The sequence below is a fragment of the Biomphalaria glabrata genome, chromosome 8, assembly GCF_947242115.1.
Source record: "Biomphalaria glabrata chromosome 8, xgBioGlab47.1, whole genome shotgun sequence".
In the NCBI taxonomy this organism is placed as follows: domain Eukaryota; kingdom Metazoa; phylum Mollusca; class Gastropoda; family Planorbidae; genus Biomphalaria; species Biomphalaria glabrata.
The window spans coordinates 43,095,955-43,122,171 of record NC_074718.1 but is presented as its reverse complement, the minus strand read 5'-3'; the positions used below and the strand labels follow the sequence as shown (position 1 = coordinate 43,122,171).

Genomic DNA, 26,217 nt, shown 5'->3' with positions numbered 1-26,217 from the left:
TTGGCTACATCTCCCTTCTTGCTATTGACTTGGCTACATCTCCCTTCTTGCTATTGACTTGGCTACATCTCCCTTCTTGCTATTGACTTGGCTACATCTCCCTACTTGCTATTGACTTGGCTACATCTCCCTTCTTGCTATTGACTTGGCTACATCTCCCTTCTTGCTATTGACTTGGCTACATCTCCCTACTTGCTATTGACTTAGCTACATCTCCCTTCTTGCTATTGACTTGGCTACATCTCCCTACTTGCTATTGACTTGGCTACATCTCCCTTCTTGCTATTGACTTGGCTACATCTCCCTTCTTGCTATTGACTTGGCTACATCTCCCTACTTGCTATTGACTTAGCTACATCTCCCTTCTTGCTATTGACTTAGCTCTAACTCCTTACTTGCTATTGACTTGGCTACATCTCCCTACTTGCTATTGACTTGGCTACATCTCCCTACTTGCTATTGACTTGGCTACATCTCCCTTCTTGCTATTGACTTGGCTACATCTCCCTTCTTGCTATTGACTTGGCTACATCTCCCTTCTTGCTATTGACTTGGCTACATCTCCCTACTTGCTATTGACTTGGCTACATCTCCCTTCTTGCTATTGACTTGGCTACATCTCCCTTCTTGCTATTGACTTGGCTACATCTCCCTTCTTGCTATTGACTTGGCTACATCTCCCTTCTTGCTATTGACTTGGCTACATCTCCCTTCTTGCTATTGACTTGGCTACATCTCCCTACTTGCTATTGACTTGGCTACATCTCCCTTCTTGCTATTGACTTGGCTACATCTCCCTTCTTGCTATTGACTTGGCTACATCTCCCTACTTGCTATTGACTTAGCTACATCTCCCTTCTTGCTATTGACTTGGCTACATCTCCCTACTTGCTATTGACTTGGCTACATCTCCCTTCTTGCTATTGACTTGGCTACATCTCCCTTCTTGCTATTGACTTGGCTACATCTCCCTACTTGCTATTGACTTAGCTACATCTCCCTTCTTGCTATTGACTTGGCTACATCTCCCTACTTGCTATTGACTTGGCTACATCTCCCTTCTTGCTATTGACTTGGCTACATCTCCCTTCTTGCTATTGACTTGGCTACATCTCCCTACTTGCTATTGACTTGGCTACATCTCCCTTCTTGCTATTGACTTGGCTACATCTCCCTACTTGCTATTGACTTGGCTACATCTCCCTTCTTGCTATTGACTTGGCTACATCTCCCTTCTTGCTATTGACTTGGCTACATCTCCCTTCTTGCTATTGACTTGGCTACATCTCCCTTCTTGCTATTGACTTGGCTACATCTCCCTTCTTGCTATTGACTTGGCTACATCTCCCTACTTGCTATTGACTTGGCTATATCTCCCTTCTTGCTATTGACTTGGCTACATCTCCCTTCTTGCTATTGACTTGGCTACATCTCCCTTCTTGCTATTGACTTGGCTACATCTCCCTTCTTGCTATTGGCTTGGCTACATCTTCCTTCTTGCTATTGACTTGGCTACATCTCCCTACTTGCTATTGACTTGGCTACATCTCCCTTCTTGCTGTTGACTTGGCTACATCTCCCTACTTGCTATTGACTTGGCTACATCTCCCTTCTTGCTATTGACTTGGCTACATCTCCCTTCTTGCTATTGACTTGGCTACATCTCCCTACTTGCTATTGACTTGGCTACATCTCCCTTCTTGCTATTGACTTGGCTACATCTCCCTTCTTGCTATTGACTTGGCTACATCTCCCTTCTTGCTATTGGCTTGGCTACATCTTCCTTCTTGCTATTGACTTGGCTACATCTCCCTACTTGCTATTGACTTGGCTACATCTCCCTTCTTGCTGTTGACTTAGCTCTAACTCCTTACTTGCTATTGACTTAGCTCTAACTCCTTACTTGCTATTGACTTAGCTCTAACTCCTTACTTGCTATTGACTTAGCTCTAACTCCTTACTTGCTATTGACTTAGCTCTAACTCCTTACTTGCTATTGACTTAGCTCTAACTCCTTACTTGCTATTGACTTGGCTACATCTCCCTACTTGCTATTGACTTGGCTACATCTCCCTTCTTGATATTGACTTGGCTACATCTCCCTTCTTGCTATTGACTTGGCTACATCTCCCTTCTTGCTATTGACTTGGCTACATCTCCCTTTTTGCTATTGACTTAGCTACAACTCTCTACTTGCTACTGACCTTGCTACATCTCCTACCTTGCTACTGACCTATCTAAGTCTTTGCTCATTGCTACCTTTCTTAAATAACTTTTTTTTTATCAAGTTTATAATTATCGATTTTATTGCTGGTCTGATATATTTACTCTGCGAAGATCCGTTCAACTACCAGAGATCAATATTTCCGTTAAAACTCATTTCCAACATGCAAAGAGCCCACGAATGGAATAAAAAACAACCTAGGTTCTCTGGTTGTCAGGAAAGCTGGTCATGCGGAACGTCACTGACTTCCTGCACACCTGTAAGAGATCTGCAGCTCAATGAAACCATTTCCTTGTTGTCACTTGCATGGTTTCAATGTCAGCACAGACAAATTTAGGGCCAAGTGTTGCACAGGAAATGTCCACAGACAATTTCATGGAGGTGTTACTGTAGAAGTGCAGAGTTATGACTAGATCATTTTTGTTGTCGTGATAGAAATAGATTTATTAAGACTACACTCAAGATATAAAAAGATATTATCAGATCTAGATCTAGATCTCCAGTGAATAGTTTCTTTGTTTCTACCTTCACGAGACTTTGGTAAGACCAGAAAAATATATTTATTTAAAAAGTTAACTTCTTAAGATATTTTTCTATCAGTTTCTGTTCCGAAGATTATGGATGAGTGCTTTACTTCTCGTGATTACGCAGACCCAGTTGCGACATACATATTTTGCCGAATCTAATGCAGACCAAGCCGTTTTATTTCGTTGCTTAAAAAAAAGAGCTCTTCGTTGGATCTCAAATGTGTGTCCTGGGACTTCGTTAGAGCTCTACAGCTATCTCTTTAATAGACCATCTGCTGCCATCTGCTTTCCTCTATGCCAGTGAGGGCAAAATGGCGCCTGATTTAATCTTTTTAGCACTCACAAGATCATCTCTTTGATTCCGCTTTCCTTTAAGCTAGCAAAAAACAAACAAACAAACAAACAAAAAACAGTCACCCACCAGCGAACTGTCAGATCCGATCCAATCCGATCATTATAACCAGATCTGATCTGGTCGTCATAAAAACATGGTCAGAAAGAGGGCCCGAACCCACCAGGCCCGCTTTATTAGCGCGACTTGTTTTTCGACATCGATGCCAGTTTTTGGGAATTCCCAGACTACATGCAGGCTTTTACTTCCAGTTTTTTTTTTCTTTCCCACGCATGAAGAGATTGATTTAAAAAAAAATAAATAAAAATCTTTCGTTCGGTTCCAAAGCTTGTATGTAGGGTCATTGTGTTCATCTGTCAAAAGTAAAAAAAAGATATAACAAACCGACCATCATGAGCCCAGCACATCACTGATACAAAGTAGGCTGTAATAGAATGTATTTCAGAGATGTCTGTAGTCCATTGTAGTCTAGAGACCAAAGAGTTCTATAGTGCAGAGACTATTCAGTTGTCATGTGCAGACACAGTGTGTCATAGTGTGTCATTGTGTGTCATAGTGTGTCATAGTGTGTCGCAGTCATATTTCTGAATCCCCCTAAACATTGACATAACATGTAACCTAATTCCTTAAGATGGTTCTAAATCCCTTTTCAGTGAGTTTCACAAAGAAGGGCGTTGTTACAGTGTGGAGCAGCGGTTCTCAACTTTTTTTTTGTTCGGCGACCCCTTTTTACTATTCCCAACTTTGTGACGACCCCAAACAGTTAAATTATTTTCGTTCATATGCCAAAGTGTTTTTGCTAATGGTATAAAACGTAATATAAATGTGAATATCTGATGGATGTGTGTGTGTGTTGCCCGGGCATGCTACCCTGCCTCATAGTGGCGCCCTGGTGGAAACGATCGTAAGAGGAAACGATTAGGCTAAAGGGTAGCAAACAAAACTTAGACAAAAAGAACTCCCAATTCACAGGCACATATCCCAATACTGTAAGATTTATTTCCTATTTTTTTTTTCATTGATTTATGTCTTGTTAGGAACAATGACTAATTGTGCCAAGTTTCAACTTGATCCGAGAATGGGAAGTGGGAGAACTAACGTGTACAAACTTTGTACCAGACAGACAGAGTTGATATAAGCTTTGTAAAAATCATATTTTGTTTGACACCTTTTCATGCATATATTAAGAGGTCTTACAGTATATCTTGGTGCCGAGGGCTAAGCCCTTATCTTTCCATATTATTTTAAGTTTTGAAAGGGCTGCTGTGGACTGTGCTATTCGAGCCAATAATTCGGGTTTTGTTCCCTCATCTGAGACAATAGCTCCGAGGTATTTAAAGCTGTTAACACTAGTTAGCTTTTCACCTCCAATACTGATGCCTCTTTTAAAGCCCTGATGGCTATTGGTCATAATTTGAGTTTTTTCGGCATTTATTTGCATGCCATATGCTGCAGAAGTCTTGTCAATGCGCATCACCAGGTCAGCTAGTTCTTCTTCTGTCCCTGCTAGGCCGTCAATGTCATCTGCGAAGCGCAAGTTAGTAATTCTTCTTCCTCCAATGCTAACAGTACCTTCATAGCCCTCGAGGGCATCTTCCATTATCCTTTCAAGGAAGATATTGAAGAGTGTTGGTGACAGTAGGCAGCCTTGTCTTACTCCAACTGTGGTTTTGAACCAGTCCCCAATATTATTGTTGAAATACACCGCACTGGTGGCCTCCTTGTAGAGGTTCTGGATAACTTTGATTATGTTTTTATTAATGTTGTACTTTTCCATTGTCGCCCAGAGTGCTCCGTGCCATACTCGATCGAAAGCTTTCTTGAAATCAATAAAGACATGGAAAAGATTCTCTTGGTGTTGGAGATATTTTTCACAGAGTATTCTGAGGTTTAGGATTTGTTCTGTTGTGCTGCGACCTTGTCTAAAACCCACTTGTTCTTCTGATATGATGTTGTCTGCTATCGGTTTTAGCCGGTTTAATATGATTTTTAACAGTACTTTGCTGGGATGACTTATGAGGCTGATGGTGCGATAGTTTTGACAGAGTTGTAAGTTGCCTTTCTTTGGAAGGGTTATTATGAGTGATTGGGTCCAGGGTTTGGGCCAATCTCCTGATTGCCAGATCTTGTTGCAAATCATATAGAGTGCGTTTATCATAGTTTCTCCTCCCGCCTGAAGAAGTTCGCCAGGAATGTTGTCAACTCCGGCCGATTAGACTGATGCGCTCTCTGGTCATGGCCACATTTTTATATGCTTGCGAGTCGTGGACGTTGAATGCAGAGCTTGAGAGGAGGATCCTAGCAATGGAATTGAGATGCTACAGAAGGATCCTAGGCATCACATTCAAAGACCGCATCACAAACCAAGAAATCAGAGACAGGGTTACTGTAGCGATCGGAGCTCATGACGACCTGCTTACTATTGTGAAAAAACGAAAGCTTAAAACCTTTGGCCACATTACAAGATCTACGGGGCTCGCAAAGACCTTTCTTCAGGGAACAGTGCCAGGGAAAAGAAGAAGAGGCAGACAGAAAAAGCGATGGGAGGACAACATTAAAGAATGGACAGGCCTGCCATTGAGAGAGGTTCTGAACAAGGCAAAAAAAAGGGAGGAATGGAGAAAGACGGTCGACAAATCTTGCCTGGTGCCCCAACGGTCCAACAGACTAAGGGATAGGTAAAGGTAAAGGTAAAGGTACAGTATATCAGAGATAATGAAAAAAAATATCAATAGACAAAATAATAGACATACCAATATAGATATTTTAAATCTATTTATAAAACTATTTATAAAACTATTTATAAAACTATTTTTCAAACTTTCTATTTCAGATTGTCAGCTTCAAAGAATAAAAATGGAAATGGTCAAAATATTTAGAACAATAGCTTTGGCGATGCAAGTCTGTACAGTAAAGTTTGAACACTTTCTAGTGGACTGCAGAGAATGTTTAGATCTAACTGGACTCTTTATAGCCAGCATTTTCAAAATACATGAATGCTTTTTAAATTCATTTCTCACGAAAACGTCAGAACTATCAGATCTTCAACATTCTGAGGAGAAAGTTGAGGCGTCGGCTCCTCCAAAAATTGGTGCATTGAATGTAAAAAATAATGAGCCATCGAAAAAATCTTTTGAAAATATGAAACAATCGTGTCATTCTGAAAATAAAAAGCCATCGGGTCATTCTGAAAAGATGAAGATATCGGGTCATTCTGAAAATATAAAGCCATCGGGTCATTCTGAAAAGATGAAGATATCGGGTCATTCTGAAAATGTAAAGCCATCGGGTCATTCTGAAAAGATGAAGATATCGGGTCATTCTGAAAATAAAAAGCCATCGGGTCATTCTGAAAAGATGAAGATATCGGGTCATTCTGAAAATATAAAGCCATCGGGTCATTCTGAAAAGATGAAGATATCGGGTCATTCTGAAAATATAAAGCCATCGGGTCATTCTGAAAAGATGAAGATATCGGGTCATTCTGAAAATGTAAAGCCATCGGGTCATTCTGAAAAGATGAAGATATCGGGTCATTCTGAAAATGTAAAGCCATCGGGTCATTCTGAAAAGATGAAGATATCGGGTCATTCTGAAAATAAAAAGCCATCGGGTCATTCTGATAATATGAAGCCATTGGGTCATTCTGAAAATAAAAAGCCATCGGGTCATTCTGAAAAGATGAAGATATCGGGTCATTCTGAAAATGTAAAGCCATCGGGTCATTCTGAAAAGATGAAGATATCGGGTCATTCTGAAAATGTAAAGCCATCGGGTCATTCTGAAAAGATGAAGATATCGGGTCATTCTGAAAATAAAAAGCCATCGGGTCATTCTGAAAAGATGAAGATATCGGGTCATTCTGAAAATATAAAGCCATCGGGTCATTCTGAAAAGATGAAGATATCGGGTCATTCTGAAAATGTAAAGCCATCGGGTCATTCTGAAAAGATGAAGATATCGGGTCATTCTGAAAATATAAAGCCATCGGGTCATTCTGAAAAGATGAAGATATCGGGTCATTCTGAAAATAAAAAGCCATCGGGTCATTCTGATAATATGAAGCCATTGGGTCATTCTGAAAATAAAAAGCCATCGGGTCATTCTGAAAAGATGAAGATATCGGGTCATTCTGAAAATGTAAAGCCATCGGGTCATTCTGAAAAGATGAAGATATCGGGTCATTCTGAAAATGTAAAGCCATCGGGTCATTCTGAAAAGATGAAGATATCGGGTCATTCTGAAAATAAAAAGCCATCGGGTCATTCTGAAAAGATGAAGATATCGGGTCATTCTGAAAATATAAAGCCATCGGGTCATTCTGAAAAGATGAAGATATCGGGTCATTCTGAAAATGTAAAGCCATCGGGTCATTCTGAAAAGATGAAGATATCGGGTCATTCTGAAAATATAAAGCCATCGGGTCATTCTGAAAAGATGAAGATATCGGGTCATTCTGAAAATAAAAAGCCATCGGGTCATTCTGATAATATGAAGCCATTGGGTCATTCTGAAAATAAAAAGCCATCGGGTCATTCTGATAATATGAAGCCATTGGGTCATTCTGATAATATGAAGCCACCGGGTCATTCTGATAATATGAAGCCACCGGGTCATTCTGATAATATGAAGCCATCGGGTCATTCTGATAATATGAAGCCAGTGGGTCATTCTGATAATATGAAGCCAGTGGGTCATTCTGATAATATGAAGCCTACGGGTCAAAATATAAAGATATCGGGTTATTCTAAAAACATAAAGGTATCGGGTCATTCTGAAAGCAAGAAGCCTTCAGGTCATTCTGAAAATATGAAGTCATTGGGTCATTCTGAAAAGATGAAGATACCAGGTCTTTCTGAAAACATGAAGATATCTGGTCATTCTGAAATTTTGAAACCACTGGGTCATCCAAATGAATCGAGGATTTATTCTTCTCCTGGTCAGACAAAACAATCCTTAGTCCCTCCACATCAACTTTCAAGATCATTAAGCCAAGATTCCTTAACTGGACACTTTGTATCAGGAAACTACATGACCAGGTCATCCAATGGCCGGAAAAAGAAATTTGATAAATGGTAAGTTGAAAGACGTAATAGAATTTTTTTTTCTTCGTCACGTGATGCACAATTGTGTGTCTGATTGGTTGATCAGATTGTGGGATAAGATTAAATTTAAGATTAGATTAACTAATATGTTACTATTAGGCTGTTATTATGTAATTTATGGCTTATTTTTATGTTGAGTAGATCTTGATATTTTATTGCTAATATCTTTTGCTGTCATTATGTTATTGTTATGTTGTTATTATTAGTGGCCCCCGAAAGGGGCATAACCGCTATTAGTTTTGTGTGGTCTGTTTGTCCGTCGGTCCGTCCCATTTAGATCTCATAAACTAGAACAGATATTGAAAAACCGATATCATAATATTTTAGATCTTTTAAAGCTCTGAAGCAACGGCTACTTTATTTCTTTTTTTGAAAGCGAAAATTTTAATTATTCCAATCAACTATGCAAGCAGCTTTTTCATAAAATACAAAATTTTACAACTATTCACTATTAATAGTAAAACACACGGGAGACTATTAAGTAAAGGACATTTATGCAACGGTTTTAGATTTTTTGTAAACAAAATGTTTTTTTTTAAATTTTATCTCTAAATAAAATACTTTCTATAATAATAATTACTTACATTTTAACCAATTTGTTTACTTTGTTAAAGAGAAAAAAATATTTCGTATGCATGTAACTTGAATATGTTTTAAAATAACAATTAATAATAATCATACACATGGTGTCTTACCGTACCATCTATAGGAAACTGTAACACATAAGGGATGGCTGCCTGGTCGTGCGGTCTTCACGCTGGACTGTCGTTCAGATTTATCGATGGTCCCGGGTTCAAACCTTGCCCGCTCCCATCCCCCGTCGTCCTGCGGGAGGTTTGGACTAGGAAGTAATTATCTCTGAAGGAACATCCGAAACATGTAAAACAAATAAAAAAAAAAGGGAAAGGGTTTCTTTGTTTACACTTTGAATGAGATATTGGTCCTTTACAAAACAAATAAATTAGGCCAGGTTCACATTGAACTATATCTTCATAAATATCAATTCATTGAATATTAACATTGTAATAATAATAATATTAAAAAATCTCCGTATCCTGTGGTATCAAGTCGTTAGTCGAACTATAAATACAACAGTAGCGGCAACACCTTTGACATGAGAACATCTCCTCTTTTTGTATCGACGGAGATAGGGTTGTAGTTGATGATAGTTTGTGTAGTTCATAGTTTTTGATATTGTTTCTGAAAATAATGAAACGTGGCTTTTTACCTGCCTGGACAGACCACTTCGGGGACGGATTTTTGAGTCTTTGCAACCTTGTTTTATAACTATGTAAATGAGATACAGAAATCTGGACATGAATTCAAGAATAACGATTTTGCCAAATTGGCTATTTTCAAAGTGTATGCCAGAAAGGCTATTTAAAAATCACATTATATCGTTTCTAAAAAAAAAAAAGCAAACAGTTGTAGATGGACTTCAACACCATTAATCGGCTTATTTGGCTTCCCTCGCCCACCCCAAGATGCCAAGTGCCCACTATACTGGGTGTACACAGTAAAGTTTGTCCATTTGATACGGTTTGCACTCTTAATCCAAGATCGCAATCAGTACTATCATACCTGAGACAGTAATTCTAATATACTGAGTGATTCACTAGTCAAAAATCTGACGAAGCGCCTTTAGGATTATGTCGTTCTCTGAGCAGCAAATTTTAACCGTTAAATACGCCACTAAATATTTGCGGGGAATATTTCATAAAAATTGAATCATGAAGAAATTTCACTAAAAACTATTTATGCGTTAAGTGTACACAAATGCGCACATGTATGTGTTTTTTTTTTTTACCTTTACCTATCCCTTAATTTGTTGGACCGTTGGGGTACCATGCAAGATTTGTTGACCGTCTTTCTCCATTCCTCTCTGTCTTTTCCTTAGTTAGAACCTTTTTCAATGGCAGGCCCGTCCATTCTTTTATGTTGTTTTCCCATCGCTTTCTCTGTCTGCCTCTTCTTTATTTAACACAATGTATGACGCGTAGGACGTAATCATCTTCTTTTTTTGAAGTAACGTCTGTATTATTAAAGATTATCCTGGTAATGTTCCCTGAAGGAAAGTCTTTGCGAGCCCCGAAGACCTTGTAATATGGCCATAGATTTCTAGCTTGCGTTTTTTTACGATGGTTAACAGGTCATCATGGGTTCAAATCGCTGCTTTAACCCTGTCTCTAATCTCTTGGTTTGTGATGCGGTCTTTAAATGTGTGTGTGTGCGTATATGTGAATATATGTGTCATGCACACGGACTCAGAAGCTAATGATTCAATGTCTACACTGGGATGTCTTTTTACAGGGAACCACCTCATAAGAAATTAGATCTACACAAAAAGACAGTCACTGAAGCAGTAGAGAGCTTCTATCGATTTACAAACCGACAGTTGCAGTGTAAGCTTTACGTAGACATGTAGAGTTATACATGTTTCATCACCCTCTTTACATTAACATCATCCACATCATCCTCACTGTTATTATTATCATCATCATCATCGTCGTCATTATCATTATAATCATCATCATCGTCGTCATTACCATTATAATCAACAGCAACGACATCAACAATTTCATTATTGTCATCATCATCATCATCATCATCATCATCGTCGTCGTCGTCGTCATTATCATCATCGTCGTCATTATCATCATCGTCATCATCAACAACAACTGCAACATCAACAATATCATCATGGTCATCATCATCATCCAATCACATAATTAAATTATGTTGTTGAGGTATTCAAATTAGCCAAACCATTTATCAATGTGCATATCTCTTTGCAGATTATAAAGAGAACGGATATCGGGATGAAGACAAGTATATCTTCGTTATAACTGGTCACTGTAAAAACAGACCAGACCGAGTGGCCAGAATCAAACCACAGATAGAGCGCATACTCCACGAAGAGCAGTTGAGGTAAAGTTTGACGTCTGCTACTATTTCTACTGTCACAATGGATGTGATTCTTCTTTTTCATCCTTATTTGTAGAGTCAGAGCTTCGCTGGTAAACTGGGAGAAATAGAGCAGTTCTCCTTTAAATTTGTCTTTAAAAATATAGATCGATAAAGGGGGAGAAGAAATTCACCAAGTCTGGGCTGTCAGAAGAAATATGAGACACAGTTCCCTCCCCCAACGTTGGTCTAATTTTGGCCTGAGCCATTCGAAATATGCAACAAGCGGACATGGCCCACCCCGCACTGTGCTATGATAACTTCTTTCAGGCCTGGACACACTTCATCACGGAGATGCGCTGTGTTGTTAACGGCCGTTGGCTCTTCATGTAATTACCACTGTAGATAATTACACCGCTGTAGGCTTATTATTTCTTAAATTATAAAACTGCCTGTACGGCAGTGCTGAACAACTGAAGAAAAAAACCCACTATTTTTACTTACCACAGTCTGCAAGAGAGCTCTCAGCTAAGCTGCTGGCTAGAAGAACTTAAAAATCTTGAAATAACTTGAGTAACTTCTTTGTAAACAGATCTAAATATAACTGTTATTGCAGTATAAACAGATTCAACTTGATATGAAATGTAATAAATATAATAGTAGACTTTAGTAATAATATAAAATGGTATTCTGAATAAATTCTAACCCACTACAATAACACGTCGTTTCAATCTGATAATATTGACTCATGGAGTCGTCTCCCCTAAGGCCGCTGACGACAGAGCCGTTTATCTTGCATCATTCACAACCAATCGCTAACTTCTTCTCACCGTCACCATAGAAACACACACCATATCACACGGTTAGGGCGCTTCCGGTGCTCCCAGACTCCGCGGTCACGTGTCAGCACTTGAAACCGTTTCTCTATTTCTATCGTTTGGATTGCTGCCAGAGCATGCTGGGAATGATAGACGAACAAGTTTGAAGGGAAAGAGTTAATAGAAAAACAAAATGTCACGATTCTCATATCTAGCCGTTTAGATATTGTAAGTAAACTCTGAACTGTAGAATCTATTTGTATTCAAGTCAAGGTAATATTCTAACAAGCTTTGTCGCTATTCTTCTATATTGTTGTTAATTTGTATCCTGCTATCAATATAATTGATTCATAAAAGCACATTTCTTATTCCATATGGTAGGACAAATTCTTGCAAGTGCTCTTACTTCGCTATTGCCAGTAAAGCACGGAACGTGTTGCCTGAAATATGCCAGGAACACCAATGACTAGGCTGAGTTGAAATTTCTAATTAACATATACGACTATGTATATATTTTAAGATAAAATAAGATAATTAATTTTATTTTTCTATTTTCCTTTTAGCCATTTTTGGTTTAACAATGGCGGCGAAGTGATGATTGAGTTCGACTGTTTTGAACTATCAGGTCCAATGACCAATGACCAGTTAATGGACACTGAGTCCATGGCTTGCAACTGCGAGGATGAGCGTGGATATTTGAGCTGTTGAGGTTCTAGAGAAGATGGCGGGCAAGTCAAGGTTCTAACGATGGCGGACTTTTTATGGTTTCTCTGATGACTGGGTTCTCTAGGCTACAGTGATGATATAGATGTCAGAGCTACAGTGACGATATAGATGTCAGGGCTACAATGACGATATAGATGTCAGGGCTAAAGTGACGATATAGATGTCAGGGCTACAGTGACGATATAGATGTCAGGGCTACAGTGACGATAAAGATGTCAGATGAAGGTGAAGTGTTCATAAAGTGTATAGACTGGATTTTTATTTACCCTGAAACAAGCTCGTCCCTGAAACTGAAACTTGTAGGTTGTGTCTTACCGGAATGAAAGTTGAAATTTATTCGTCGAGAAGCCAATATGTAAATAAACTTCCTATTTACACTTCTCTTGAGACTTTGACCCGTATTCCACGTGACACGGAGTTACAACAAGCACACTGATAACAATAAAGAAAAGGAGAAAGGAAACAGACTCACGATGAGATTTAGCTTGTTAAACAGGTGATGTTGAGAGCATATAAACACAACGATTTTATGAGAATGTTGTGTGGCCAACACAGTGACCAACTCCCTTAACACTCCCAGCAACTGTTATTGAAAATAGGTTGATGTTAGAAATGCAGCATTGGGAAATTTAGTGGCACTTGATTGTGTTCACACTAATAGCTTTCTTCTTGATCTCTGTGTTGGAGGACGCTGGAATGAGACTTTGGGGTTTCTGGGTTTGTTTTTGTTTGGTCTTTGGGTTTTGTTTTCCTCCGTGTTAGGGTAAAAAAGATTTAAAAAAAAATTAATGTATGCTAATTAAAACAGTTTAGACATTCGCGATGATTGGATTGTGCAGTATGATTGAATCGTGAAACCGAAGGGGTGCTAATTGGTTGTTACAATCTTTGTATATCTTATCAGCATTAGTTTTACATCACCATTACCAATATGAAGTATTCATGTCAACAAAGTCTGATTACTACCACCATTGCCATCCGTAAATGAATTGCGAATATCCTTTGTATTAGTTATTTCATTTTTAAATCAAAGAATTATTAAGTCATTTAATTGATATGCATTTGTCACATGTTACTTCATAGAGCAGCGGTTCTCAACCTTTTAAGCTCGGCGACCCCTTTTTACAATTCCTCACTCTGCCGCGACCCCCCCCCCCTAGACACACACATACAGCAATAGAAGAGTAGGCAATAACAATCCATGGTTTCGTTAGTCTTAGGCGATTCCTGGCAAATGGTCAATCGACCCCCAAGCGGGTCGCGACCCACAGGTTGAGAACCACTGTCATAGAGTGTCTTGGGCCCTGGCAAACGGGCCAAGGTTTAAAAAAAACCAACCCTGAGCGTAGGCTTACCATTATATGACCAAAAAATGTGATATTTTCACTGAGAGCTCAGCCCACGCCCTCTGTTCAAAAACTGCGGCTCTATCACTGGCCCACCACATTTTATTTAATGTTCAATATTCAAACATCCAAAAACCATAGACTTTATTGTTTTTGTTTTGAAACACAGACTAAACAACAACGACTGATTTTGATTTATACAGACTGTTAAAGCAATGTATAAATATATATAGTAAATATAAATAAATATATATATAATAAATATAAATAAATATTTATAATAAATCGTCTTAACTCCACGTTTTGTGATACAGTTTTTTTTTTGTTATTGTGTGTTTGCTACCGAACCGTTGGCTATCAGAAAGGTTGCTACCATAAGTTACTTGAAATGTTACGATCAAGATAGCTATTGAAAATTGTAAGTAGATTATTTCGATGACCGTTGGAAATGATTTTATCGTTGATTCTTCATCCCAAGTTCTGTCTAAGGGATCCACTACGGCTGTGACCATATTATAGTGATGGTTTCCCCTTTCAGACCTTTCAATCTATAGGGCAGATGATGTTATGGTCATCTGTTTCTTTGGCTAACGGTTAACGAGCAGAGTGTCGTGTGGCCAACACAATGACCAACCGCTTTTACTTTCCCTTACTTAACTCCGGTACCCATTATAGTTGGGTGGACTCAGCGGCGCCCTGAAAATCCCGAAATTCAAAATTCCATTCTTCACCAAGATTCGAGCCCGGGACCCCAGGTTCGGAAGCCAAGCGCTTGACCATTCAGCCACAGCTGAGTGATAGTTACCTGATTTTAGTTATCATTAATACACACACACACTCTCTCTCTCTCTCTAAAACCCGTTTTAATTGCACTATTAATGTATCGCTCTTTTCGTTTTTAATAGATATGTATGTATCGGCTTCGGGTAAACCCATTTTCGCAAACCTAATTTTATTTTCGTAGCGAAAGAGAAAAAACTTGAAAGGATCATTAGCTAAGTTTAACATACATCTAAATCCAATCCACTAGATTAGTAAACACAAATTTAGACCCGCAGGTCGCGGGTAATGTCAGGCTTGAGCTTGTTAAGTATACCCAACATACGCCACCATATCGAAATGAGAAAAGCTTTTTCTTTTACAAAGGAAGATTTAAATATAAAACTGGTGTCGTCCAATCTGACTTCTAACAGGTGTTAAGTACTAAAATAAATATGACCTTTATATCAAATTAATATATGTTAAGATATTTAGTCACAAGGTTAGGCTCTAAGACTGTAAAAGCCATTTATTTATATCTTAAGATTTATTTATTTATTTATTTGCTGTTAGACTTGAATGACACTGTATACAAAGACATCTAACTAGATGCTTGAGTTGGAAATGTGACAGCTGTGGTCTTACCGCCCGATCAATAAATTATTGAACTGTCCACGCATTGGGTTCACTACGGCGGTAATCGATACAGTATTTACATATCGTAGTTTAGTGCCCGTTATCACACACACATGCAAACACGCACCCAGATACGAGACATGCACGCAAGCACTATCTACCACGGTGCTAAATATACATATATCAACCGACAGCTACAAGGTAGTGTAGATAATCGATCGATTCTAATCGGATATATCGTATCGTGCTGACATAGGTATGTGTGTGCTGTAAATAGATTTAAAGCCTTTGTTGGGCATTTGTTTATGGATGATCTCTCTTGTTATACAAACCAATGACGTAAAATTTATTCTTTCAAAGTAGACGCGATAATGCTCACACAAATATACATACAGATAAATAAGACTATATAAGTACATGTATATAATATTAATCTATTTGAAAGGTGTTTTTAATATGATTAGTGTTTTGATTTACCAGACAAGGTAAGGAAGAATACGTATATAATAGAAAACCATTTTTAAAACATTAATTAAAATACTTATATAGTATTTACAAGAAATATTTATATAACAACACAAATAATGAAAGTAATTAACCTATCCAATAAATTTAGAGTGATTAAATATGTTAAGTATTGGGATTTTAAAAATATTTATAGATTAAATGTTTAATGAAAAGGTTTAATCTTTCAGTATATCGATTTTTTAATGAATTTTAAAAATATTTTCTTTTTTCCGTACTCAGTTTAAAATTAATTTTAAAAAATTTTGTTTGAATACTTTATTTAATTTACTTTACTTTTGTAGTCCATTCATTTTCCTTTAAAATAAAATAATATGTAAGATTATTTAATAAAATAAAAAAGTTATAGTTGTTTTAGTAACTCAACCCCCCTTGAAAATTTGTGTTCATTCCGCAAAACTCCCATTTTTTCAATAAAAAAAATTTGCACTGAAAGAGTTAAAATATCTAGTGGATGGTTTAAAAATTAGGAATGTTCACTCTAGGAGTCTTTGGCTTTAAAACCTTAAAATCAAATGTGTGTCTACAAAAAATGTGTTGAATATTTAATGTGAATACTAAAAAAAAATATTATTTCACACTAACCTTGGCATTGGCCTAAAATGAAAGTAAAGTGCAATCTGCGTCTGACATTTGTAGGTACAAGTTCAAGGCTGTTCATTAGACATTGTGCTCACTTTGACATTAAGTCTTTGTTTTAGGGATGACTTTTTGTGTGTGTGTGTGAAACTTTTAATGACGTGAGACTTACTGAAATATAAGTGGTAGAAAATTTACTTTGTATTTATGATAAATGGTAAGATTTGTCATTGTAACTATTAAATGTAATATTGACCCTATTAACAAACAAAATAAAATGTTTGTAAATATTGTAAAAAAAAAAAAAAAAAAAAAAAAAATCAAATAAAGCGTCAATGTATTATTTATAGCTAGAGAGCAAGATAGTCAGAGAATGCCATTAAGTTGCAAAGTTGTAGGCTAAATTTTATCATAAACATTAAAATAAAACAAATCAGATCTAAACTATGAATCCCTTCAGCTGCTGTCTTTCAATACAATCTTCTTGATTCTGTCTTTCAATACAATCTTCTTGATTTCGTTCTTTGGTGATTTACTTTCTTCAATCGTGTCCTCGAAGTTTATATGTGGAAAATCAGAATAGGATAAAAAAGATCCCCATCATTGGGGTTTTCCCATTTTTTGAACCATATTATTTTTGTAAATTTAGAGGCACTCCATGACAGTAATACAGTAAAAGTAAACTAGCAATAATACATAAAACATTGAGAAATAATTTTAAAAATGTAATGAAATACAAAGATATAGAGTACATTCCTCGTTTCATATGCTAGAATAAATATACATTTTAAGTGCTTTTTCTTCTCTGGTGTCACTAGAGAATGGAATGGGTTGCCTGAATCAGCCAAAGAAAACCAACGACTTAGCAGTGTATAACCTACTGATTAACATGCATGATTAGATTATATACGAAACGAGTAGGACGTAATGAGCTTACACTTTCGAGGTGACGTCTGCAAGTGTACAAGAAGTGCTTCACTGCTGCTAGACCCTGTAAGGGGAGAGAACAACAATGTTTAAAAGTCCAAAACAATACACGAGTGGCCTCTCTTTAAACTGACGGGGGTCCTTTAATACTGAATATTATACAGCATTCATTTCTGAACAATGAGGTGTATACAACATGTCCAAATTCAAAGTGGAAGTATTTTAAATATTTTTTTTAATATTTTGTATACTAACTTCGTTTTTACCACAGAGGTTGTCGTATTTTGCTGTTTTCTCCTATTAACCATTTTCATATTTTTTTTTGTTCAGAGACGGCGTGATAGAAAATTTATTTATGAACATTTTTCCATGAAATTTGTCACAAATAAAGTGAAGAATAATTACAAAAGGTTGAAAACTTTTAGAGTAATTAATTTTTTTGCTATGCCTAACCACCAATAAAAACTTGAAATAATGGGCCACAACCATGTTTAGAGCTGTAACTTTGTTACTATTCAATGAATTTGGTTAATTCTGCTTCACAATCTTGTGCTAGTATTGAGTAATAAACAGCTGAAGTTTTATTGAACTAGCTTTAGTAGCTTACAAGAAATCTCGACAAGAAAATTAACAATTTCTTCATCATTTTAGCTAAAAACAGCCCCCGAATTTATTTATTTTTTTTAAAGTTGATTAGATATAAAGAATTTTTATTTTTTTTAAAGTTGATTAGATATAAAGAATTTTTATGTTTCATAAAGTTGATTAGATATAAAGAATTTTTATTTTTTTTTAAAGTTGATTAGATATAAAGAATTTTTTTTTTTTTTTAAGTTGATTAGATATAAAGAATTTTTATTTTTTTTAAAAGTTGATTAGATATAAAGAATTTTTATTTTTTTAAAAGTTGATTAGATATAAAGAATTTTTATTTTTTTTAAAAGTTGATTAGATATAAAGAATTTTTATTTTTTTTAAAAGTTGATTAGATATAAAGAATTTTTATTTTTTTTAAAGTTGATTAGATATAAAGAATTTTTATTTTTTTTAAAGTTGATTAGATATAAAGAATTTTTATTTTTTTTAAAGTTGATTAGATATAAAGAATTTTTATTTTTTTTTAAAGTTGATTAGATATAAAGAATTTTTATTTTTTTTTAAAGTTGATTAGATATAAAGAATTTTTATTTTTTTTTAAAGTTGATTAGATATAAAGAATTTTTATTTTTTTTAAAAGTTGATTAGATATAAAGAATTTTTATTTTTTTTTAAAGTTGATTAGATATAAAGAATTTTTATTTTTTTTTAAAGTTGATTAGATATAAAGAATTTTTATTTTTTTTAAAGTTGATTAGATATAAAGAATTTTTATTTTTTTTTAAAGTTGATTAGATATAAAGAATTTTTATTTTTTTTAAAGTTGATTAGATATAAAGAATTTTTATTTTTTTTTAAAGTTGATTAGATATAAAGAATTTTTATTTTTTTTTAAAGTTGATTAGATATAAAGAATTTTTATTTTTTTTTAAAGTTGATTAGATATAAAGAATTTTTATTTTTTTTAAAGTTGATTAGATATAAAGAATTTTTATTTTTTTTAAAGTTGATTAGATATAAAGAATTTTTATTTTTTTTAAAGTTGATTAGATATAAAGAATTTTTATTTTTTTTAAAGTTGATTAGATATAAAGAATTTTTATTTTTTTTAAAGTTGATTAGATATAAAGAATTTTTATTTTTTCATATTTGCAAACCTAAACATAATAAAAAAAAGCATTTTTTAAATTATTAAAACATGTAATTTCTATTTGGGGGTTTAAGCTGTCCTTAACAGGGACACTTTTTCGGACCAGTAAAAGTGTATTTTGTGCTGTCTGTCTGTTTTACTGACGTTCTATAACGACGAGAAATTAAAGAATAGAATGGGATGAATCTCACCATTGTGCTCGAAAACGGATCTTGAACTTTTTATAACATGGTTCGGATGTTCAGAATTGAAGATTATTACATCCTAGCAAGAAGGGGCGGTGTTTGTTGTGGAGGGGGGAGGGAGGTTCGACGGTGGGTGCCTCTCCTCATATATCTGGCTAACGACGTAAGGTTGACAGAGGCGCCAAAAGATCCCGAAAGTAAAATTTCAAGTCTTCACCAGAAATCGAACCCCCCCCCCCCAGTTCGGAAGCCAAGCGCTTCATCGCTCAGCCACTGCGCCTCCGAGACATAATGCACGCGTCCAAAAATTACAGCTTTGGTTAGTAAAACTTAGTAACACTTAGTAAACGAATGTTATGATACTAATGAAATGTTCCTTCAGTCTGGAAAGACAATGGATTCACTCAGACGGCTTTTGGTTTTATTCTTCAATTGCGGCAGAACTTGTTGTGACCAAACAAAGCAAACTTTACCACAGTTTTTGCATCGAAATGCTAGATTCTCTTTATTGTGGGTCCCCCTTAAACCGCGACGCCAGGGGCGGCTGCCCCACTCGCCATCCATAAGGCCGCCTCTGATTTTTTTCACAGTTCAGCTGCCAAAAGCTGACTAGAAGAAGAATCTATTTTAGGCAGGGCTAGCGGACAGGGCAGATTTTCCTCTTTTCTTCTTGTTAAAATGTTTGTTTGTAAAATGTTTGACATGTTTCAGATGTTCCTTCAGAGTTGAAGATAATTTAACTTCTTAGCCCAAACCTTCCGCAGGGCGACGGGGGATGAAAGCGGGCAGGGCTTGAACCGGGGATCATCGATAAGTCCGAACGACAGTCCAGCACGCAAACGCACGACCAGGCAGCCATGCAATCTCGTAATCTGGCCCCTGGGTGAGGCATTGGTTTCTGCTTCTCTTACTTGTTTCTTCCTTGAAAGCCTACCTATGCACCACTTATAGCGCTAATTAAACTATAACATTATATATCCTTTTTAATGGCCATATCTATATATATTTATTTTACATACAAATAATACTATGAATAACGTTTTAAAGCTACTTCATCTTTTTATTTCACTCCTCCAGGTAGCGAAAAACTGAATATTTGCTACCACTAGAAGTGTACACAAACTAACGGTATAGACATTATCAAATTGTCTCTGTTCATGGTAATGGAACATTGGCTTGATTTTATGTAGACTATGAACTACTTGTAGCAAGCAGGCTGTCAGAACAGGAGATTCCTGTAGCTTCTTGATGATTACAATATACAGTTAAAGTCTACACATTGAAAAAATAATTATCAGGGTATAAACGTATTGATTTCAAAGGATCAGCAAGGCGAATCACACTGACCTATATTTGAAACAACCAAAGTATAATCATTCCCAAGTATTTAGATCAATACATCCAGCTTTCCTCAAATCTGGACACTAAACATTTTTAGAAGCAAGACAACAGGTGACAACGATTCCTCTCCGATAGCTGACCATTGGAGCCAATTTCATACGTCTGAAAATATGAGCGCAAAAAAAAATAAAATTTCATCCCAAATAATTCCTTTCGCAAAATTCGGTAAACCTCAAAGGTCAGGAACTCAAAGTGATGGCCTTGACCTCTCCAGATACCCGCCTGCTTACTCTACCACTACGCCCAGAACAAGCTATGCAGACATTTGTCGAGGATCTCCTTCAGCTTCTCACACAGAAATGCCGCCAAAAGAGCGAGTTCCGAACTGGTCACTGGACGACATAGAGTTTATGCCCAGTGGTCACCGGGCTGATAACAGCAGCATGGCTGGTTTTATTCCAGTAGGGAGTCGTTCCAGTCGAAGGCGCGGAGAATGGGCGAGTGCTACAGAACGACTCTCTTGCTTCAGGACCCCGGGAGGCTCAGGACCTCGAGATGTTCAGGACCTTGAGAGCCACAAGACCTCGAGCGCTGTCCTCCAGAACAGAGCCAATGTTGATCTGAAAAGAAAAATATCTGAATATAAGACAACTTACGGACAGGGAAAGTGGTGAGATGTAGTGGGATAGGTTTGTATGTGTGGATGTATGTTTGTATGTGTGAATGTATGTTTGTATAAGTGGATGTATGTGTGAATGTATGTTTCTATGTGTGGATGTATGTGTGGATGTATGTTTGTATGTGTGAATGTATGTGTGGACGTATGTTTGTATATGTGCATGTATGTGTGCATGTATGTTCGTATGTGTGGATGTATGTTCGTATGTGTGGATGTTTGTGTGGATGTATGTTTGTATGTGTGAATGCATGTTTGTATGTGTGGATGTATGTTTGTACGTGGGAATGTATGTTTGTATGTGTGAACGTATGTTTGTATGTGTGGATGTATGTTTGTTTGTGTGATTGTATGTGTGAATATATGTTTGTATGTGTGGATGTATGTTTGTTTGTGTGTTTGTATGTGTGAATGTATGTTTGTATGTGTGGATGTATGTTTGTATGTGCGGAAAGATCGACGGAAATTATATGGCGATCACGTGTTCGAAGGTTGAAAGATCGTATTTAGAAAACAAGATGGATGTGTGTATCTATCTATCTATCTATCTATCTATCTATCTATCTATCTATCTATCTATCTATCTATCTGTCTGTCTGTCTGTCTGTCTGTCTCTATCTATCTGATTTTGTCCCCAGTGAGCCCAAACACAAGAAGATTGACCTGCACAAGAAAACAATCCCAGAAGCCACCGCGAGCTTCCGTCGTTACTTCAATCGCCAGCTTCAATGTAAGTTCATGTTTTTATGTTTCAAATGGTGAAAAATACACTTGTAGCCCCTCCCCCTCCTCTTTTATCGTCCAAGAGAAGAAAGGTGAGGGAGATGAAAGGAGGTACCGTGCTCAATGTACAAACTATTTACACACTTTTTTTTTTTTGTGCTTTATTTTCAGCGTCTGCTTCAGGGCTCTCGTTCTGTCCATATTTGTCTCTTTTCTCTCTCCCATCTCTCTTCTTTCACTGTCTCTACTTCATTCTTTCTTCCAGTCTCTCTATCTCTTTCTTCCTCCAATTCTCTCTTCTCTCTTTCAGCTCTTTTTATTATTTTTATTCATTTCTCCCTCTTATCTTATTATTTTACAGTTTTTTTTTGTCGTTTAAAATCAATGAAACGAAGACTCAAAAAGTTAAGTAGCAATTATTCATGAAACACTGAACCATAATCTTCTAATACAAAAACAAAATATATATATTAAAAAAAAAAAAATTATAATGAGATATGCGTAATAGAATCGCAAACCAAATGTACTCCAAATTTCATATGCTAAGATATATTTGTACAAACACTCCTTCTTCTCTAGTGCTATTAGATCATGGAATGGGTTGCCTGAACCAGCCAGGAAAATCAATGACTTGGTAAAATTAAAGTCATTGGTTATCATGCATGACTAGAATAGATGGATGACGCGTAGAACGTAATCATCTTCTTTTTTGAAGTAACGTCTGTATTTTATAACATAAGATAAGATAAATGGATGAATTTATCTCTGCAGATTATAAAGAGAACGGATACAGAGACCAAGACAGATTTATATTCGTAATAACCGGTCACTGCAAAAACAGACCAGACCGAGTGGCCAGAATCAAACCTGAAATACAAGACTTACTGCATCGTCTACATGTAAGGTAGGCCTATAGGTAACCATCTATAGTTTAGACTTGGTTTACCATCTAAGATGGCTGCGTGGTCGTGTGGTTAGCCCTCTAGACCTGCGTCTCGATGGTCCCAGTTTATAACCTTACCCGCCCCCATTCCCCGCAGTAGTGACGTGGTGACGGGACGTTTAGGCAAGGATGTAATAATCTTCATTGTATTATGCGAACCCGGTACCATTGACACGACCGAACGACAGTCCAGAGCGCATGCCACACTACCAGGCAGCCATGTACAAGGCTCACATTCAAACAATTTTACTTCTTTTCATGAGTGGACATTGGGTGGACGGATATTTCGAAAATGGCTCTAATTTTTTTCCTAGCATTGACAGTTTATGTACATTTTTTGGGGAAAAAAAATCTGGTCACAAAGTGAAAACTCTGGTTTGACCGTTACATTTCTACAAAGCTTATATCAACTCACTTTATACACGCTATTGCCCCGACACCCAATCTTGGATGAAGCTGAAATTGAACACAATTATTTCTATTACCTGACAACACAAGAATTACCAATTTGTTAATTAACTATTGGAAAAAAAATAGTACTTGACTGAAGTGGTGGTATGAGCTGAATTAGTCCCCTATATAGTATATAGGTCACCGCTCTAAATGGAAAAAAAACAATCTATAACTATACAATCTTCTTTAGTCATAAGTACCTTACTAGCGGAGTGGTTAGCACATAGGCCCGAGGAGGCGTGAGCCACGAGTTCGAATTCAGGTCGTTCTCCTTTTTTTTTTCTGTAAATGCTTTAAAAACCCAATCACTGAGAAATTCACCCAGATATTATTTCTTCACCCCCCTCCCCCAACTTTCTCAACCGGTCTAGACAGGTGCTAGGATCTTATCGTACTGAGAAAGCTAAAAGCATGAAAATGCGCTTTAAAAAATATCGGTAAAAAAATATTATTAATCGCACAGATTTATTGTAGTAAATTACATGACTGCTCCAAAATAATTGATACAATTACACTAAATTACACTTCAAATAAGTTAATTTTTTTTATTTATAGTACATTTTGTTAGTATGATTTATTTCAAATAGAAATTACTTAAAATTTAATGTGGCTTACGCCTTATTATTGTGAACACGGGATTTACTGCACTCGAATCTATGTTTGTTTTGTTGTTGTTTTTTTTTGTTTTGTTTTTTTGTTGTTGTTGTTTTTGGTTGTTGTTTGGTTGTTGTTGTTTTTTTGTCGTTGTTGTTGTTTTGTTGTTGTTGTTGTATTTGGTTGTTTTTTTTTGTTTTTGTTGTTGTTGTTGTTTTTTTTTTTGTTTTTTTTTTGTTTTTGGTTGTTGTTTTGTTGTTGTTGTTTTTTGTTGTTGTTGTTGTTGTTTTGTTGTTGTTGTTTTTTTTGTTGTTGTTGTTTTTGTTTTTTTTTTTGTTTTTTTTTTGTTTTTGGTTGTTGTTTTGTTGTTGTTGTTTTTTTTTTGTTGTTGTTGTTTTTGTTTTTTTTTGTTTTTGGTTGTTGTTTTGTTGTTGTTGTTTTTTTTGTTGCTGTTGTTTTTTTTTGTTGTTGTTGTTTTGTTGTTGTTGTTTTTTTTGGTTGTTGTTGTTATTGTTTTTTTTTGTTTTGTTTTTTTTTGTTTTTGGTTGTTGTTTTGTTGTTGTTGTTTTTTTTGTTGTTGTTTTTGTTGTTGTTGTTTTTTTTGGTTGTTTTTTGTTGTTGTTTTTGTTGTTGTTGTTTTTTTTTTGTTTTTTGTTGTTGCTGTTTTTGTTTTTTGTTGTTGTTGTTTTGTTGTTGTTGTTGTTTTTTCATTAAAAACTGAATAAATAAGTAGAACTACACTACGCTTTGCGCACGGCCTGCGGCGTACAAATTATCCCGACTGTTATTAGAAAATGTGTGCAGAGCTTCACTGGAAAGACTCCTTGCAATATCAAAACATTACAATAAAGAAATCGATTACAAAATTATAGACCAATATAAGCTTCGTAAAGATAGAATCGATTTTAATTTGACAAAATGTTGAGTCCTATTGTCTTGATGTTCTATTTTTCAGTCACATTTGGTTCAACAACGACGGTGAGGTCATCCTAGACTTGCGCCACAAGGACCAAGCTGAGATCATCGCTTGCAACTGTCCTCTTGAAGACATGGGGCATTAAGAATGGCGCCATCTTGTCCTTAAAGGTTGTGAAAAATGTCAGGTAATTAAAGCGTCCAGAGGTGAAGCTTAATTTACTAAATTAAAACTGTAAGTTAATTAGGTCATATTAGTCGTAGGTTTGACTTATCGTTAGTTGGTTTGAAATATTGGTAGTAAGTTTTGGCATTCCGGTAGTTAGTTTGACATATTAGTAGTTAGTTTGACATATTAGTAGTTAGATTGACATATTAGTAGTTAGATTGACATATTAGTAGTTAGATTGACATATTAGTAGTTAGATTGACATATTAGTAGTTAGATTGACATATTAGTAGTTAGATTGACATATTAGTAGTTAGATTGACATATTAGTAGTTAGATTGACATATTAGTAGTTAGATTGACATATTAGTAGTTAGATTGACATATTAGTAGTTAGATTGACATATTAGTAGTTAGATTGACATCTTGGTAGGCTACTGGGTAGTTAACTTGACATAGTGGTGGCTGGTTTGACCTATTGGTAGTTTATTTACATATTGGTTCTTAGTTTGATATATTGGTACAGGAAAGTAGGTTTGACATATCAGTAGCTAGTTTGACATATCGGTCGTTGGTTTGACATATTGGTAGTTAATTAGGTCATATTAGTAGTAAGTATAGAAAATACGAAAAATATGCATGTATGTAACCCTGCCGGACCAAGTAAAACAAAGGACGTTTGGGCCACGAGGCCTTCATCAGCTACAAAACAAACAAAAAACAAGTAAGTAGTGGTAGTACGTTTTGGCATTCCGGTAGTTAGTTTGACATATTGGTAGGCTACTGGGTAGTTAACTTGACATAGTGGTAGCTGGTTTGACCTATTGGTAGTTTATTTACATATTGGTTGTTAGTTTGATATATTGGTACAGGAAAGTAGGTTTGACATATCAGTAGCTAGTTTGACATATCGGTCGTTGGTTCGACATATTGGTAGTTAATTAGGTCATATTAGTTGTAGGTTTGACTTATTGTTAGTTGGTTTGAAATATTGGTAGTAAGTTTTGGCATTCCGGTAGTTAGTTTGACATATTGGTAGGCTA

The 26,217-nt window shown here is 36.1% G+C and overlaps 1 protein-coding gene across 1 annotated transcript; it reads left to right on the top strand.

Moving 5' to 3' along the window:
- The first annotated feature begins 2,425 nt into the window (after positions 1 to 2,425).
- On the top strand, positions 2,426 to 25,187 carry LOC106077801 (filaggrin-2-like). The gene is made up of 10 exons (XM_056037991.1): positions 2,426 to 2,764; positions 5,937 to 8,178; positions 10,519 to 10,610; positions 11,004 to 11,136; positions 12,494 to 15,882; positions 20,072 to 20,243; positions 20,438 to 21,371; positions 22,016 to 22,107; positions 22,872 to 23,004; positions 25,046 to 25,187. The coding sequence occupies exons 2-5, from the start codon at positions 5,960 to 5,962 to the stop codon at positions 12,636 to 12,638; spliced, it is 2,589 nt and encodes an 862-aa protein (XP_055893966.1). The 5' UTR covers positions 2,426 to 2,764; positions 5,937 to 5,959; the 3' UTR covers positions 12,639 to 15,882; positions 20,072 to 20,243; positions 20,438 to 21,371; positions 22,016 to 22,107; positions 22,872 to 23,004; positions 25,046 to 25,187.
- The last annotated feature ends 1,030 nt before the right edge of the window (positions 25,188 to 26,217 follow it).